The sequence below is a fragment of the Pollicipes pollicipes genome, unplaced genomic scaffold (genome assembly GCF_011947565.3).
Source record: "Pollicipes pollicipes isolate AB1234 unplaced genomic scaffold, Ppol_2.1 Scaffold_4295;HRSCAF=5057_pilon_pilon_pilon, whole genome shotgun sequence".
NCBI lineage: Eukaryota > Metazoa > Arthropoda > Thecostraca > Pollicipedomorpha > Pollicipedidae > Pollicipes > Pollicipes pollicipes.
Window position 1 is genome coordinate 11722524 of NW_023596461.1, and position 17425 is coordinate 11739948.

A 17425-nucleotide genomic window follows, 5' to 3' on the forward strand; every position below is an offset into this window, starting at 1 on the left:
CTGAGTGTAAACGTTGCCGGTGATCTTTCCGCGCAGATCAACCTGCGCCGTTTGATCGCTGCTCTGGTGTCACGAGCCGGCCGCCGCGCTCTGCATCTGCCCTCAGCGAGCGCCGGCTCTCCGCCGGACACCGCGGACGACGCGCCTTGTGCGTGTCGGCCTCGGCCGCGCGGAGCAGAGGCTCCGACGGCGACCCGGCGGCTGCCCCAGCCGGCCGGGACGGCACGGGACGGCACGGGACGGAGGTGGCCGGCGCGGCGGGCCCGCGTGCGGCCAGTGAACCGGCCAGAGCGGCGGCGGCCGCGCACGCGCGCCAGCCACCGGCGAGGTCACCAGGGGTCACCGGCCGCCGGGTGACGACACCCCCGCCTCGGCCGCGGTGAAGGAGACGGCTGGCGGCAACTCGCTTGGCTGTGACACGCGCGTCCGGTGCGCATTGTGCCATGAGACGGATGCCGTCCGTCTCTGGGATCACGCACTGGCTCCCGTGTGACGGTGGGGCACATGGAGATATGAAATTCTGTGGTTCAAATGCGTGATGCAGGTGGAGCCGATTTCCCCACCCCAGCTGCTCCTGTCTTCTGGGGACAAGAGGGCCAATACCCCCCCCCCCCCCCCCCACCGTGTTACCTATCTGTTGCGGACAGGAGGAACCAAGCCCTCTCTGCTGTCTGTCTACTGGGAACGGGAGAACTTATGTCCCCCTCGTTGAGGGGCGACCGCGGGAGTTTCCCGTCTTTGTAAATCTCGTCGCCCCTCAGCTGGCTGTAGCGATGAACCGGGTGACGAAGACAACCACGAGTGAGTCAGCCATTTGACATTCCTCCATGCCGTCAGCGCATCACCCTTCCCAGCATAATTTGTTCTCATGCATGACAGATGGTCAAGTGTGTCCACCTGGAGCCGCCGCCGATGTCTTAATGTGATAAGGACGGGTAAGCCCTGACGACAGGGGGGGGGGGGGGACTCAGGCGCGGCTGCGCTCATCGGCGGGTGCCCCGGAAGGAAGCGGTGATAAAAGCAGCAGACCTAGCTAGGCAGCGTGTGGAGCGGGTGCCCTGGGGGCGGTGATGATAGCAGCGAAGCTAGCCAGTCAGCAGGTGAAGCAGGTGCCCTGGAGACCGTGATGATAGCGGAGGACCTAGCCAGTCAGCAGGTGAAGCAGGTGCCCTGGAGACCATGATGATAGCAGAGGACCTAGCCAGTCAGCAGGTGGAGTGAGTGCCCTGAGGACAGTGGTGACAGCAGAGGACCTAGCCAGTCAGCAGGTGGAGTGAGTGCCCTGGAGACCGTGGTGATAGCAGAGGGCCTAGCCAGTCAGCAGGTGGAGTGAGTGCCCTGGGGTGGTGATGATAACAGGGGACCTAGCCAGTCATCACGTGACGTATTAGGTGGCGAAACAATCATTCAGCGAATACCACGCTGTTTTTAGCAGGGCACGTGGCGGCAGAGTGTTGCCGCAGCGTTTCAGCTGCCAGCGCACGCGCGCCCCGGTCTGCAGCATTGACGTAGCTGGCGCTGCAGCGACACGCGGCAAGTGTGCCTGCCACCGCCAACACCTGCACTGCCATTCGCGGCTGGGATACGGTGGCTATAGCTCGCAAAGTAGGCGTAGCGTGTTTATCCCGGTCGGTCTGCCTGCTTTCAAGCTGTAGCTCTGGGTCAGCAGCAGCGACTTATCCGAATGATCGTCGAGTACATGATCGGGGGGGGGGGGGGGGAGCAAACATGCTCCTAGCACGTCTGGCCAGACTTGTGGTTGAGCTTTTGTGAGTTGACTTGATTCGCACCTGCGGCCAATGTGAGTCGATTCAACAGTTGACTCGTATGAAAATTGAAGGAAGAGAGTCGGTTCATTTATTGTTTCACTATTGCAAATCGTCGGTCAGCTCGGCGTGGTCCCCCCCCCCCCCCATCCCACCAGAGTCTCTTGCAATGGAAAATAAGGTACATAAAATGAACACGTTCTGTTATTACACAGTTCCATCCAGACTTAACTGAAACATGTATGACAATGCATTTATCCCATTATTCATCCTTTTTCAGTTTGCTGCAAAATTTGGAATGTCTTAAAAACGTGAAAATGTCGACAGCTATTCACTTGTAAAATGTAAACTTTTGTAGCGTCCCTTATAGCAAGCGAACTGGGTCGGCTCCAGTCCGCTGACTACTTCGGCTAAAGTTTTCAAAAGGTGGGCCATCACAGGCTGGCCTCATGTTCCTGTGTCCTGAGTCCTGATTCCATGTTCCTGAGTCTTTTCTGATTTGATGAGTCATGATTAAAATTGGTATTTACCTTGGACAAGGCCACGTGTGGGAACGTCTCGAAGAACAGATTACCCTCTTCGCCGTTCTTGCCTTGCTGCTGTCCTTTGTAGATTCTGAAACAAATTCAGGACATTGGAAAAGTTAGCAGAAGGTAGCTACCATCCACAGACAGAGCGTCTTGTCGTATCCAAGCAAACATTAGTCTGCATGGATGACCGCGTGCCTGTTATAACACGGTACGAAAAGTTCAAATGATGACGGTCAAAGGGTGAAGGAATTTCAGACATGTGCTTTGCCACTGCACGAGCCGCTATAGTGACGACGTGATAAATAGTGTCCAAAAGGCACGAACTGAAGCTCGAGCGACCTAGATGCGTGACGGGCAAACACATCACAGCCATGGCGACCGTGACCTGCCGTAACTATCCAAAGAGTTTCGGCACGTGGCCAAACACAAGAGCGGGGTAGACAACGGCCTGTTCACGCATAATACACTGCTTCCTTTTTATCGTATGAGGTTGTAAATGCTACCTTTTCGAAGAGATAAGTTCCTGGCCTCGTACAGGAACACGCTGCTAGGATTTCTAAGATTGTTCGGCATAGAACCACCATGCGTGGACCTCAAGCGCCAGGCGGAGCTGAAGGTCAGTCGTTATCCCGTAGCTGAAGCGTCTAGCTTTTTATCGTACTTAACAGCGTTCGTTTTTTATATCCCCGTAATTAGCACCTCCTGCCACATTGACAGCTGGTAATCCTCCGCATTAGACCTCGACTGCCGGAAAACCCAGAGCTCAAGTCATTTCTCACGTACATAAATGCATTGGCCCTGATCAGAGAATGTGAACTTTTTTGGATAGTTACCCGCTTTTGGACCATGACAATATCGCTGAAAAAATACACATACGCTGTGTAATTTTTGGCCGCAGCGAGCTGAACAACACGCCTGCGCAGTTTTCATCATGCGCTCGGTTTAGGCCATGGCATGTCAGTGTTGTCGAGACTGCTTTCAGAAGAGGCGTCATCAGTCCCTTCTCGGCCAAGCATTAGTGCACTTGCCGGCGGAACGACGGTGGCACCGCCCACTGCTACGCAACGGCACGTTCGCTCACGCCGTGTAATTAGCTTCACATCCTCATCGATGTCTGGATGGCGAGATATGGCATCACTGCTTAAACACGTGTCAACACGTCCGACACACGGCACGTGGCGCCTGATTGGACAGCACACAGCACCGCCAAGAATAGGGTGCCTGATTGGAAATAATAGGGCGCCTGATTGGAAAAGTTGAATGCCAGCTTAGAGTCGTTTTCACGTGTAAGTGATACCCGACGCTTGATGTGCCATGCCCGTCCAATTGAAATCGTTTGCATGCATAATTGATGCGCGGTGTGATGCCTGTTTGCTTCAACTCGCTTGCATGTTCGAATGAAACGCGAAGCGTGAGGCCCATTTGCTTGAGTTCGTTTGAATGTACACGTATGTTCACGCATTCTGATTCTTAGGTAGGCGCTGAATCGTCGTAATGGCTGGCAATCGCTTTTTGTTTAATCCCTTAATGTTGGTGTCCTGTAACAAACTGTGGCTTGCTTTTAACAAAAAACCTGAAAATCGAGTCGAATCATCGGCAGGCAAGCTTGAATGCACTTCTGCTATTGTTTTGACAAAGGCATGTTGCCGAAATATCAGCCCAACTTTATCTCAATTCTCCTGGTTTTTCTACGATGAATAAGGCTAATACTACTACCTTATCTATGTGAATGCGAATATCTAAAATTTAACCGAGTATTTGCTTTACGCTACGATATTGCCATTGCATGGGGGGCTGCATGTCAGCACCAAAGGATCAAGGCAAGAGTCGCTTGAATCCGTAACCACCAAACAGCAACAAATGTTATCTACCTCTGTCACCCAAAGAAAGAAGTCAAAATATTGTCGACCGGTCACCAGACCCGAACACGACCATGAGTAAAAAGGAGCGAAAGCTTTTACTTGCGCAGCAAACTTTCGACATATTGGCTGTGCGATCATTTTCAATCCGTGAATATTAAAGTCATCCTGTGAGACGATATTTTTACTAATGTCAAGAGCACTTCAATGTACTTAGGCTAAATAAAAGGTATTAAATCGAAAGACATCGAGAGGCCAGGTGACGGCATGGGTCCTCTTACCTAGCAGCTGTGATGGTCGGGATGCCCATGCCATCTCCGATGAAGACTATTATGTTCTTTGCTGTGTTACGGTTGGGCTCCATGTTGAGGGCCGCCTTCAGCTCGTCCTGTGCTTCATGGTACCAGAACACGCTATCTGCAAACACAAGGAAGACATGTCTTCCTCGGAAACCGCACACCTGTACACATTTAACGTTTTAATCAACAGAACAATCAGTCCCAACCAGTGCTGACGAGCGCAACGGTAAACGTGCCTCAGACACGTGACTTCCCCACTTTCGATCCAGCCATGATCAATGGCGGAACAGTGACGCCATGCCCAAATGGCACGCCTCGCCAACAGGAAAAAGCGAGTTCTCAGTTTTGTCTTAAGCGTCTGACGCAACCAGCAGGCATTTACGCCCAGCATTGCATCACCGTCCTCACCCCTCATTCTCAAGCGAAACCAAGATCGAACCGAGGAACAGGTGTGAGATGGAGCTACGGCCTGAATGCCACGTCAATTTCTCGAAAAGCGAGCTCAATGAGGGAAGACACCTGTCTTCTCGGTTTTGAGTGAGATGGGAGCGGAGACGACCGTTGATCGCCTTTGGGTCCGCCCCTGACCTACATGTACAGGAATTTCCTGGAATTTCATGATGAAATTCATTCATGTACATGAATCACTGGAATTTCCACCGCTCACAACGCGGCTCATTACTACGAACCATCCACAGAGGCAGCCGCATCCGCACGGTGGAACTGAAGAACGCTCAGCACCATCACCTCGGCGCCCGGCCAAGTGTCAACGGCCGCAGACGCTTCAACGGAAAGGCTCCAGTGACTGGTGCCCCATTCGACACTTCCTTCGCTCCAAAATGCGCTACGATCATGGCTAGAGTGTGCAATGTTTTACATTTATTTATTTGTTCCGAATTAAAGCCTCTAGCCACCCTCTGTGTTACCGAAAGACTTCGTATGTGGTGTGGGTCGAGCGAGGTAATAATGAACGTAAAATATATCACCACATACGGGTGCTACCAAAGCATACACAAATGAAGCTTGGCGCCTTTGGGGATTCTTACGATAAAGCGTATCAGTGCATGGGAATGTCCTCCTCTCGTGAGTCTGGTGGGCAGAGGCGTGCTGATGTCTGTTGCTCACGTGCCAATTCATATATGACATAGATGAACATTGGCTGATGAGTATTGGCTGACTTTGGAGCCAGCGTGGCCGAACAGCTTTGCTTGGCATGGTTTAGGAATTTGGAACAGTGATCAAACTAAACTGACCATCGTGTTAAGCGTCGTAGAAAGGAATCAAAGTCATTTTGTGACGTTTCGTTGGATTTGCCTTGAAGGTATGAAGTTTTCATAGCATTTTATGCTCATACATTTTTTTAAATTAGTGAATTGCGAACATTAAATAACACTCTGGAAAAGGAAAAGATGCAATAAATCACCTTAGTAGTGGTGAGCAGGAAGTCCAGCGGCTTTCATAGTGGTGAGCACGGATTCCAGTGACATCCCTCCCGTGCGCGGCTACTTCAACTAAAACTTCTACTTACTCAGAAGAATTTCTAGAAAACTGATACTACCGAACAAACTAAACGCGTCTGATCTAACCATGAGCAAAAAGTACAAAAGATGGGCTCCTCCCCGGAATGAGTTGTGGACGGTACGCTCGTCAAGATCATTCAGCTTGTTCCACGTCTCTGCCCGCTATGGCGGCTGAGATCTGACAATAGTCCTTAAACACACTCCGAAATGGACGCGTCCATGGGGCCATCATGATAGCACGTGATGTCCGCACATGTCGGCCCACGCTTTCGCCAGCGCGATTGTATATTTTTGCTCGTCAGTATAAGTCAGCCTTATGTTGTTGCATCACACCGGTATTCAATATCTAGACCTGTTCTGAGCTGGGTCGTTTTTTCTGTGCTTCAGGATTTGAAAATTTTACGTTTCTTCCAATGGTCGGACAGGAAAGTGAAATAATGGTTATATTTTAACGCCGCCTGGAAGGTGTTACCTGAACACACAGGGCCGCATTAAAATCCCTCGAAAATAGTGCGCCACAGCTATCGCAAATATGCTACCGGTTGCTGAAAATTCCACGGTGGTGGGGCCAGTGGTTGCAAAGCTATAAACCCGTCAAATGCGGCCCTGGCCCGGCTGTCTCCGGCCACTGAAGCCACAGAACTCCCGGTTTCCATCGCGGTTGAACATTGGGTGGCAAGGATAGCATATCGCCGTCCGTGTCCCGAAACATTCTGAAAGGTTCACGTTTGCAACAGCTCCAATTCTTGCCGCCACCTGACGGAAGCCATTTCCACTTGCGTCATCGACGAGAGCGGTTTTCCCCTCGCCATTTGGCCCGAGATTGGTCTCGGGAGTCGGGACACAAAACAAACAAGTGCATAGCTTGATGTCTAAGCAAACCAGCAAGGTCCAGTTCACACCCTGGCGCAAACCGATGACCGTGCAAACCCACGAGTGTATCCAATCTTAATGTCAACCTTGATGTTATAAATGCCAACCTCAATGCCTTGAGTCTAAAGTAAAAAATGACAGCTTTCCGCAGTACAGAATGGCACGCTTTTATACATGCGCGGCCAAAGATGCGTTCTAAATCCGATTTCGTGCAAACTAGACTGCCTTGGGGGGTCTGAGGCTAATCCTCATAAGATTAAATTTATTGGACAAGGTCGGCAAATTTGCAGTAATCTGCGCCTTTCGCAATCATGACCAAATTATGGACAAGCCCAAATGTCACTGCTCAAGCTTAGCAGCACTCAAGCCGGTGTAGCTCTCATAATCCAAGTCAACTCAGATTACACCACAGGGCCATGCATTCGAGAGCCGTTAAAAGCGATACGGCTGCTTTACGGCCGGTTGCTGGCGCAACCATGGGTGAGGCAGTGTTTGGTGGTAGTCCGGTAGCGAGTTGAAAATAATACACCTGCCTGCACCATCCCATTAATTTCACATAGTCTACTCTCGTTGCTGGGATCTGACATCCATCCTCACCCCCGCCACCCAAAGGGCCAATCCGCGGTTTGCGGACAACGCGACAAGAGATCGTCCTCACGCATCGTCCCAAGCGCCTGCCTGTACGACCGTCCCTGTTCTCCTCCGTTAGAATCTATCAGCTTGGTGCCGCCGCGACGCCAGGCTGCTGAGATCTAGCTCCGGTTTCGAACAATGCTCTTCAGCTTTTGGTTGCTGTTTTTGCGTTCTCTATGTTAATCAAGTGGAAAATATAAAAGCGTAGCAATGTTGCGATGTTGCAGGAAAACCTGCGTCATGCGAATGCACAGCAACATAAACAGCGCAACACTACAAGAGTTGCTATTTTTCTGAAAATTGCATGATCTTGCGGTCAGTGGTCGCCAAGCCATAAGCTTCCAGGCCGCGTGACGACCGTGCCGGCCGGGGTCGCTCAAGTTCAAAGATTTTGCTGCAGTTCGAGTCAGACTTGCTTGTCCTGCTGTCTAGTTCGTGATCAGCCATTGTCAAACGTAGCTGACTATGCATCATTCATGTGAGTGCGGCATGGAAGCGCAGCCGTTATTTACTTGTAGTGGGTTGTCTGTGTTCGAAATGTTTCTTACAATTGTTTGGCCCATTCGACTTACTCTGTGCGTTCGACAATACTTGCCTCGTCGTCACGGTGTGAAACTTGGGTTGTCTTCGTTAGAGAACGTAACTTTGACGGATAACAACATAAGTTTTTCAGTCGCAGATCACGCTAGCTTTGTAGCTAGCTATATATAGCTAGCGCGCGCTAGCTAGCTACAGCTTTATAACGGCCTTACTCATGTTGATGATGCCGACAACACAACTCTGGAAGGACCAGGAGCTGCTTCGGACGAACAAGTTTCAAGTCCAGCACTATCTAAACAATTCATAGCATCAAACCTGTGGCATTATTGTGCGACAGAATAGCACGAATCTTGACAGAACCTGCTCGTGCTGACAGCATATTTGAGTTATTTCCTTATTTCTTTATTTAGGATATAGCACTCCACAGGCAAAAGCTCAATTACGGAAGCTGGACGTTTAAAACTGGACGTTTCAAAAACAATATATATCCGATACACACACACAAAACGTCTAACCAAACGCACGCACATACACATTATACACGGTCGCACATACACCTTGCACACTCAGACACACCGGCCATCAAGAGAATATTCCACGTGTGCTGGCAAACCTAAACAAATCAGGTCGGGATGATTTTGTTGCATGAAACTAGTCAGTTGAGGGAGAATGCTGCAGAAGGCGATTGCAGGCAGCGGGTAGTCGTGCAACAAATCAATTTTTAACAGTGTTGACCCTCACAAATGCTTGTGGAAAAGGCCGATATGCCGAGAACGTCGGAAGGGTTTTGCCAGACTGAACAGTGATGTCAGATGAGCCCAGTCAAGCCTGTGATGATATACGTTACATAGAAATAAGATGTCAGATTACGCAAAGCGTGCCTTGATAGATGCTGTTTTGAAGCAAGCGAAAAGATGCTCATAATCCAGTGGAGCACGCCGGGACTGATTACTAGAACCGAACCACATGAGAAACCAGTGTTGTCTTTCAAACCGGGCGAGATGGGAAGCGGCAGCACTGCTCCAAATAACGCCACCGTACTCTATCAATGATCTCACATGAGCGTTGGAGGCACAAGGCAAAGCCATGTGATTGAACCGCGCTTGACGAGTGCACACCGGCATTTGCATGCTTCGCATGAGAAGGCCCAGCATTCTGTTTCCTTTTGAGGCAGCCGAATCCGTGTGATAAGCAGAGGGGAGTTTGGTGTCCAGGAAGACGCCAAGATCGCGTATCTGCTGGCAGCCATCCAAGCGGTGACCGTCTAGTGCGTATGAGTAGTGAACAGGTGACGTGCGGAGGGTCAATGAGATGGTATTGCACTTAGCTCGGTTCAATTTCAGTCCACAGCTTTTGGACCACTCACAGAGGCGATCCAAAGCCGCCTAAAGTGAAAGACAATCTGCTGCGTTGTCTATTCGGTGATAAATTTTCACATAATCAGCGTACACCAGGCACTCACTCTCAATTTGGTCAGGAACATTAACGAGAAAGCAGGCGAACAGCAACGGTCCCGGGGTGCTGCCTTCCGAAACACCAGATCGCATCGTAATCCAGTCAGACTGCCTGTAGTTCAGCACTACGCGTTGTGAACGATTGCTCAAGTACGACTCCAGCCAGCTGTACGCGCGGCCAGCAATGCAAAAAGAATAGCGAAGTTTGTGTAGCAGGAGGTGATTGACCTTGTGAATGCTGAAGAGTAATCGGTGTAAATTGCATCTGTTTGTTTGCCTTTTGAGATAGATGTTCAGCAATGTTCAAGAAAACATGAAAGGCTTGTACTGCAAGAGCGCTTTGGAAGGAATTCATGCTGGGATGAGGGAAGGGCGGGCAGACAATCCCGTTATAGGCTCTCGCTCACAATTTTCTCCAATATTTTTGAGCACATAGGAAGCAAAGACACAGGCCTGTAATTTTCAGGCAGCTCTCTGGACCCCTTCTAGTGCACCAGTATCACATTCGCTTGCTTCCACATGGCGGGGAAGACGCCAGAGTCTAGAGAAAGCCTGCATATTATTTCTAACGGAACAGCTAGCTCCTCGGCATATTCCCTGAGAATCCGGGCATTGAGCCCGTCGGGACCGCAGGCCTTGAGTGCACTGAGATCGCGTAACAGGTGTATTATACGGCCATTTGGTACGGTAAAGCTGTCTAGTCCAGGCAGATCGAGCAAAGGTGGGTCAGGCAATATACGAACGTCAGGGTCGCAGAGCTTACAAGCAACCCTGACGTTCGTATGTTGCCTGACCCACCTTTGCTCGATGCGCCAAAGGTGGCTCAGGCAATACACGAACGTCAGGGTTGAGTAAAATGTTACGAACCTTCCATATTCTACGTTGTATTTGTTTTCGTCATACACTGTTACGCTCCCGAAAGATGTATAAGTCCCACACATTGCACTGCAAGACAAATAGTTTAGCGTAACAGTTGCGGTTGATATGGCGTTCACTCACTCAATGTCTTTTTTCCTGGCAATTTCATAATTATATGAACGACGGGAACCTGTAGATGTTGGCCCACCATCCTTATCCACGTTTTGAGGCTATAATTGGCCTTGTCGCCAGGTTGTGTTCATTATCTCCACCGCTAAAAATATTCCTGCTAAAAGCACGCCGCTCAAGATGAATGTTTGATCTCATTTGACCTCATCTGACTGGGTCCTACTTTAGAGTCATCTACAATCCAGAGCCTGGAGCCGTGAGACATCCATTCGCTAATTCCCCGGCATTAAAAGCTCAGACCTGACCCGCTTGTGGTCCATTCCATGGACCATCGGGCCGGCCTGGCCCGTGCCGATCGCTGTCCCACACCTTATGCTAACCTCACCCCAACCGCAAGTTCTTGGAAAACTGCTACTCTGAGAGAAATTCGGCACGACAGATACATTCACTTCAACATCAAGTTATTGTTCGCAGGGCTCTGAGATGGTATGATAACTCAACACGTCGTTCTTGCCATCCCCAATTGACAATGTTCCCAAACTATTGGCGAAGAAAGCGCATGCTATTCTGTTTTCTAAAACATGGATATTGGCCTCGGATCGACAGAAGGCTTAACCAAGCCATCGCGGATTGTAAACGCTGAATTGTCGAGAATCACAAATGTGCTTGTAAACTATCATTGTAGATTTCTTAAGTGCCCAAGCGTGCTTTTCTGTCAAAAAGCGACACAAAACGAATGTTAACATGGCTCTTTGAGCCCTCCGAAGTGACGTCACAGTTCGGTGACCCGACGCGATACAATCTGTTCTTGAAACATGCACAGCGAACGTGCAGCTTCGCTTGATTCTGCGGCGCCGCGGCTCAGGCACCATTTTTCTGTGGTTCAGAAATGCCGCCTGGGATGCAGCGAGCCGTTCACCCGCCGCGCGCTGGAACACGGTGAGCGGACCCCGTAGGTGTGAACGTGTGAACGTGTGAACGGCGAACCGCAGCACACGGGGGCCCGCCGGCGCAGGCTGTGTGCGCAGCACCACAGAGCCGCTGCACGCAGCAAGTAACCGCCGACAAACGACACAAGAGAACGCAGCGGCGGTAATCGGCCGGTGGCACAGGTCTCTGTCGGTGCGGCTCTCGGCCCGACTGACGCCTGACCGCGTGCAGAGCCGGGCCGCGCCGGTGCCCGGCTGGGCCGGTGGCTGGCTGCAGGGACCGGAGGCACGGCGCCGTTCTGGCTGCTAGGTGTGGCGAAAGCGGGACGCGAGGTGGCGGGGAATCCCGTCGCCGGAGAGACGGGAGCAGCCAGAAGTCTGCCGCCTACCAAGGGCGCGATGTTCCTACGCCGCAGTCGGGCGTGTGAAGGCTGAGTACTGTGAGCTGACGAGTAATTGGGTCAAGCACCAGAAAATGTGGCTTGACTCGATCGATATGCCTTAAAGCTGGGGACTGGCCAAGGGGCCTCTCTGCCTGTCATCATCCTGACATGGGGCGGTCGTGCCACACCTAGAACATACCAGCGAAAACATCTACACACCTGCAGATCAGACCTGACGACGACTAGTTTTCTGAACTCGCCTTGATTCGGGAATGTGGCCAGTGCGCGCACACCCAGCTGCGGAATGCGCTTCTACTGTGCTGCTGGTCCCGCCTCGGCTCGGAAGGCTGCCCTGTTCGCTGCACACGGGCAGATGCCCCATGACTAATGTTAAAGCTAACGTTTGTCGGGGCAGAATATATATATATATATATATATATATATATATATATATATATGTATGTATGTATGTATGTATGTATGTATGTATATATATCAGGGCTGAGTACGACGTCTGCCAAGACGACTCTTGCCTGGTGAGGCCAAACCTGCTGTCTGTCGACACCGGCTGTCACTTCGAGTGGAGCAGACATCTGCTGCGAGTGAGCCTCTCATCCGGCCGGTAATAGGTCTGCCGTCCGCCGCGGCTGACCGTGTCATCCGCAGGGACTGCACCTGTCGAGTCTGCCGTCCGTGGGGACCGATTGATGGCCAGCGAGTGGGGGTGGGGGCGGGGGCGGGGGGCCGTCCGGTCGTGCGCTCTCCGGCTCAGCCTTCGGCCTAAGGTCACACGTACCGGAACATGTGGTCGAAAGTTCGAACGACGCCCCGCTCGTGAGTGCTGAGGCGTTTCCGACCTGACCGCGACTGGTCCCTGACTCTGGACTGAGCTCTGGTCTCCTGACTTCGCGACGGAGCCCACACGTGGATACGTTGACCTTTTGTTTACATCTATCCCTCGAAAAATGCTTGTCCTAGCAGACGACGACGTAATTTGATCTTTTCTGTTATACTTGTTTAATTACTGTTTTACGTATTGGTAAAATCACGGTTTTACGGAAAGATTGAGACGTGACATTTGTAGCACGGATGACATCATTGTTCGGACTATCGTCTTCATCCTGTGAGTTAAATGTACGCAACGTTTCGGCCAGGTAGCTTTCCGGTCATCGTCAAGTGTTCTGGAGCTCTGAGAAGGACTGGATGATGTTTGGCTTTCAGCCATGTATGCATCACAACCTGAATTCTCTTCTTGTAATTGCGGGGATCCGAACCAAGTGCCTTCTTGATTGCGAGTCTAGTGTTCTTCAAACTGAGTTAACCGAAAAGGTCTCAGCTGATAGAGCAAGGGGCTCGCATTCGAGCCCTGGTTCGACTCCCAGCAATTTCAAGGAGAGAATTCGGGTTGTGACGCATGCATAGCTGATAGCCAAGCATCATCTATTTCTTCTCAGGACTGCGTAACACCTTCAAATGGCCGGAGGTAAACTGGCTGAAATGTTGTGAACATACCATCGCACCAGATGAGGAAGCAAGCTCGAATGATTACTCCGTCCATGTGCATCCATGATTCTATTAAAATCAGTGAAGGCTTCGGCAGATAAGTAAGCATATATAATGGCCATCCTTTATCTTATTGTCGGACGTGGACGTCAGCTGTGAGGCAGCTATTGTTCCAAGTCACGCTAAGACCACAGGCGAGGGGAGACGGAACGTTCCAGAACAGTCCCTCTATCATTACTCATTTTTTGACCAAAACGAACAATAATAATAAACGAGGCAGATCGAAACAAACAGCCGCCGTCAAAAAGCCGGACAGCCGGACGAAACAAGCAGCCGTAGTCTGGCATGAAGTGCTGCTGGGTCGGCCGTTGTCCGTGCACCACACCAGACGAGCTATACACGAGCCGGCCAGCCGGAGCCTCCGGATACGAGCCGGGCCGCGCTGCTGAGCTCGTGCTGACACCTGTCCGGACCATCGACCCAGCTCACCAGATGTCCGCTCCCGCCGGCACCCATACCTGCACCCGGGTGCCGTGCAATGCTTTTTACACCAGCGATGACAGCCGCGCGCGCGAAGAATGCAACCGAACGCCGCGGTAATGCCAGCCGGATTTCATGCTGCACGTGCATATTCACGTGCGACGGAAACGGCGTACGTGTCCGACGTGTTTCAGGGGGGCACAGCTCTAAGGCAGTCCACGTGTCTTAAGTAGAGTATATGCATGTCAGTAGCGCACAGCGCCGCCCATTACCTCCACCGAAAGCAGGGCGGAAAAAGGGGGCGGGGGGAGACCGTCTCAAGATTTTGTGTCCCAAGTATATAAATCCGTCGCTTGCAACTGTTCTTATGTGGCGCGCTGAAGACAATCACTTGGCCACCGGTCCAGAGCTCAGGCCGGTATGGGGTAGCCCTGTGATGACATTAGATGCCATAGCAAGAGGCCTGTACTCACATCGTTTTACAAGGCTGAAGCACAGATCATCCGTGGAACTGGATAGTCCGAGCTCCCGTTGGGCGTCCATTAAAAAATGCAGGACGAATGGCGCAGTTAGCTTGCGCCGAAGGCCTGACTTGTGCGGAACCGACTACAGCGGAATCGACTCAGATTCCTAATCGATTCCGCCGTGGCCCGAATATGATTCAGTTTCGGCTCCATGGGCTGGTGGGGTGCATCAGATAGGAAAGTTATTCACAGTGTGCAAAATAATTGAAATTAATGCGATTTCGTATTGAAAATAACTGGCTCACAAAATCACCACCACACAATGCTTGGGGAAGTTAGATGGTCGGCATGACACGGCAGAAGCTGAGCTACTCCACCATTACGTCACATCTAATACAGCGTGTAAGTTCGGCACTAACTGTCCAGTAGACGGCAATATTGGAATACCGTCGATATGTTGGAAAATATCAAAACACTGAAACTTCATACTTTATAAGGCAGGCAGTCTTGTCCCACTGCCCGTCACCTCCTCATGTCCTCGAGTTATCTTAAGTTCATTGCGGCTTTTGTGCCTATGAATCGTTCATGGCAGTAATAGCCAAACATCGCAGCTGTGCTCCTGCTGCTTGATATAGGAAGCACAAGATAATAACACACACGCATACACAGACACACAGACACACACACACACACACACACACACACACACACACACACACACACACACACACACACACACATATATATATATATATATATATATATATATATATATATATATATATATATATATATATATATATATATATATATATATATATATATATAATTATATATATATATATGCATGTGTGTGTAGGTGTGCATATATACATGCATATATATATATATATATATATATATATATATATATATATATGTTTGTGTGTGTAGATGTGTGCAAACCTGATTTGATATTCATTTTGCTGCATTTTATCAAATTCAGGAATTCAGTAATTATATTATCATATTCGTAATCGTATTCAGGAATTATAGCTGCGCTGGGGCCAGATTCGTGCTCGATTCCAGCTTTCGATAATTACTTTGGATATGCCTCACCGATTCATCTTTACCAAACTCTCACGTGCAGATGCTGTGGAGAAGGATGGTGTAGCGGCAGCTCAGTGTAATTCCAAGGAAACACCACTGGTCGAATTCCAAGAAAGCGTATATCCCGGAGGCGAGGCCAGCCAAATTACGCTGGCTGCTGCCATCTTTTACTTTCAATTTCTCTGACATCACTTCTTGAGCTATTCACTTTCTTCAGACAACTATACAGGCTGTGATCACGTGCATTGAAAGCCCAGCACTCCATCCTCGGCACTTGGATACGGCTTTACCTGAGCCTAAGAGGGGGAACGGGGGAGGTAGGAACTGGTATCCCTTGGCTGCGCCTTTGGAAGCACCCAATCAATCAATCTGTCCAGACGACTTGGCTCTAAGATGGTGTGCGTCAATGGCTCAGACATGCACGCATATGCTATTTATTTGCGCCCAACTTTGGCTCTATGACATCTAAAGATAGGTGGCGATCATAAATTTCCGTGCAGGAAAACACAACATTCCGATTGTTCGGAGATAGGCGGATTGGCCGACACTACGCTAGCGCGTCAGGCCATTCCAGGGGCCGTCGAGGCTCGACACTAGCCAGTGTGTGAGGGGGGGGGGGGGGGTGGGAGAACGCAGAGGTAGCATTCGCCGTTGCGACAAGATCCCGGGCTCGCACGTGCTGCCCTGCTGCTGCATGGGCGGGGGTAGCCACAGCATGCTCCGTGTTCCGCCGCTAAGGCCCCGGCCGGTGTGGGCATGGGCCGTACTGTAGCGTCCCACACGGCCGGTCCGGTTCGGCTGTGCGGCGCCACCCCGAGCTCACTGACGCCCACACTCCAGGCCACTCACCCTCGGTGGACTGGGCGGCGATGGTGTGCAGCAGACAGCAGGCTAACGCCCATCTCCAGGCCGGCACCATCGCTGCTCTCTCCTATGCCGGTAGACGCCACACTGACGACAGCGCACGTCAAACTGGCGCCGGCCGCCTGCCGGGCCAGTCCGAGACCGTCGCCGCCGCCACTGACGCCGCCAGGCAGAGTGCAGTCTTACCGCCGGACGGGACCGGTGCGAGCCCGATGTCGCGGGCCAGCCCAGCGCGGGACACATGGCGCACGTGCACTCCCTTCGGAAAGGATCAAGCTTGAAAGGAATACCTGAATGCTCTTGATGTCTGCACCTAATGGAAGGCCTACCGCGTCGCTGCGCTGATGCCGCAGACGGTTGAACAGCCCTGGGAGATGGCGCGCCGAGTGAGGTCGGGCGGCAAGTATTTGAAAGGACTTCACATTAGTCGTGTGAGACACTGGCCGACTGGTGGCCGCCGAGATCGGTTACGATGTCCGCGACGGTTTCACGGCAGAGTGAATCATCCGCTGCAAGCTCGCCCGCGCATCGTGCAGCGAGCCCCGCTGGTTGAACTAGCATTATGTAATAGTTTTGTGTTGCTTCACAGCCGGAGATACTACGGCAGCTTACGGCTTAAGGCGTCGCGGCATTCGATGGCGTGGCCAGAATGTCGCCCAGGAGAGGCTAAAGATTTGTTCAGTCCAGCAGAATACTAGACCAAATAGTGGAATATAACCTACTGGACCAAATACTGGAATATAGCAATGGAAAATAGTGTAATACTGTAGAAGTGGTGTATAGTGTTCGGTCAAGGTATACATATATATATATATATATATATATATATATATATATATATATATACATGTATATATATATATATCTCTCTCTCTCTCTCTCCCTCTCTCTCTCTTTATATATTATTTTATATATTCGTATTATATATTATATATATATATATATATATGTATATAGTGTATAGCCAATAATAATACTGGAAACATCGGTCCCAGGCGTCCTGTCAGCCGCAAGGGAGGGGGGAATATAACATGTCTGTCAAGACAGCTTCGTAGTCCCATTCGCCCACATTCAAATATGGGCGCCTGCACTTTTTTCAGACTCATATTCATTGCAGTGCTCGATATGCGGATCACGCTGGTGCTCCCCGCTTCCAGCCACATTCAGAGCCATGACCTCAAGGGATCTATGCAGTTCAAGGTAGTTGAACACGAACCTGTACAATTTCTGTGAAACTAACTAGAACGATAGA

The 17425-nt window shown here is 50.7% G+C and overlaps 1 protein-coding gene across 1 annotated transcript in view; it reads right to left on the minus strand.

Moving 5' to 3' along the window:
* LOC119096428 (alkaline phosphatase) overlaps positions 1–16286 on the minus strand; it is a 33151-nt gene extending 16865 nt beyond the window's left edge. The window contains exons 1-3 of the mRNA XM_037219333.1: positions 16159–16286; positions 4437–4572; positions 2297–2381 (exon numbers count right to left, since the gene is read on the minus strand). Coding sequence (XP_037075228.1) covers positions 2297–2381; positions 4437–4572; positions 16159–16228 — 291 coding nt within the window. The 5' untranslated portion in view covers positions 16229–16286. The remainder of the gene's footprint in view (positions 1–2296; positions 2382–4436; positions 4573–16158) is intronic.
* Positions 16287–17425: the final 1139 nt, after the last annotated feature.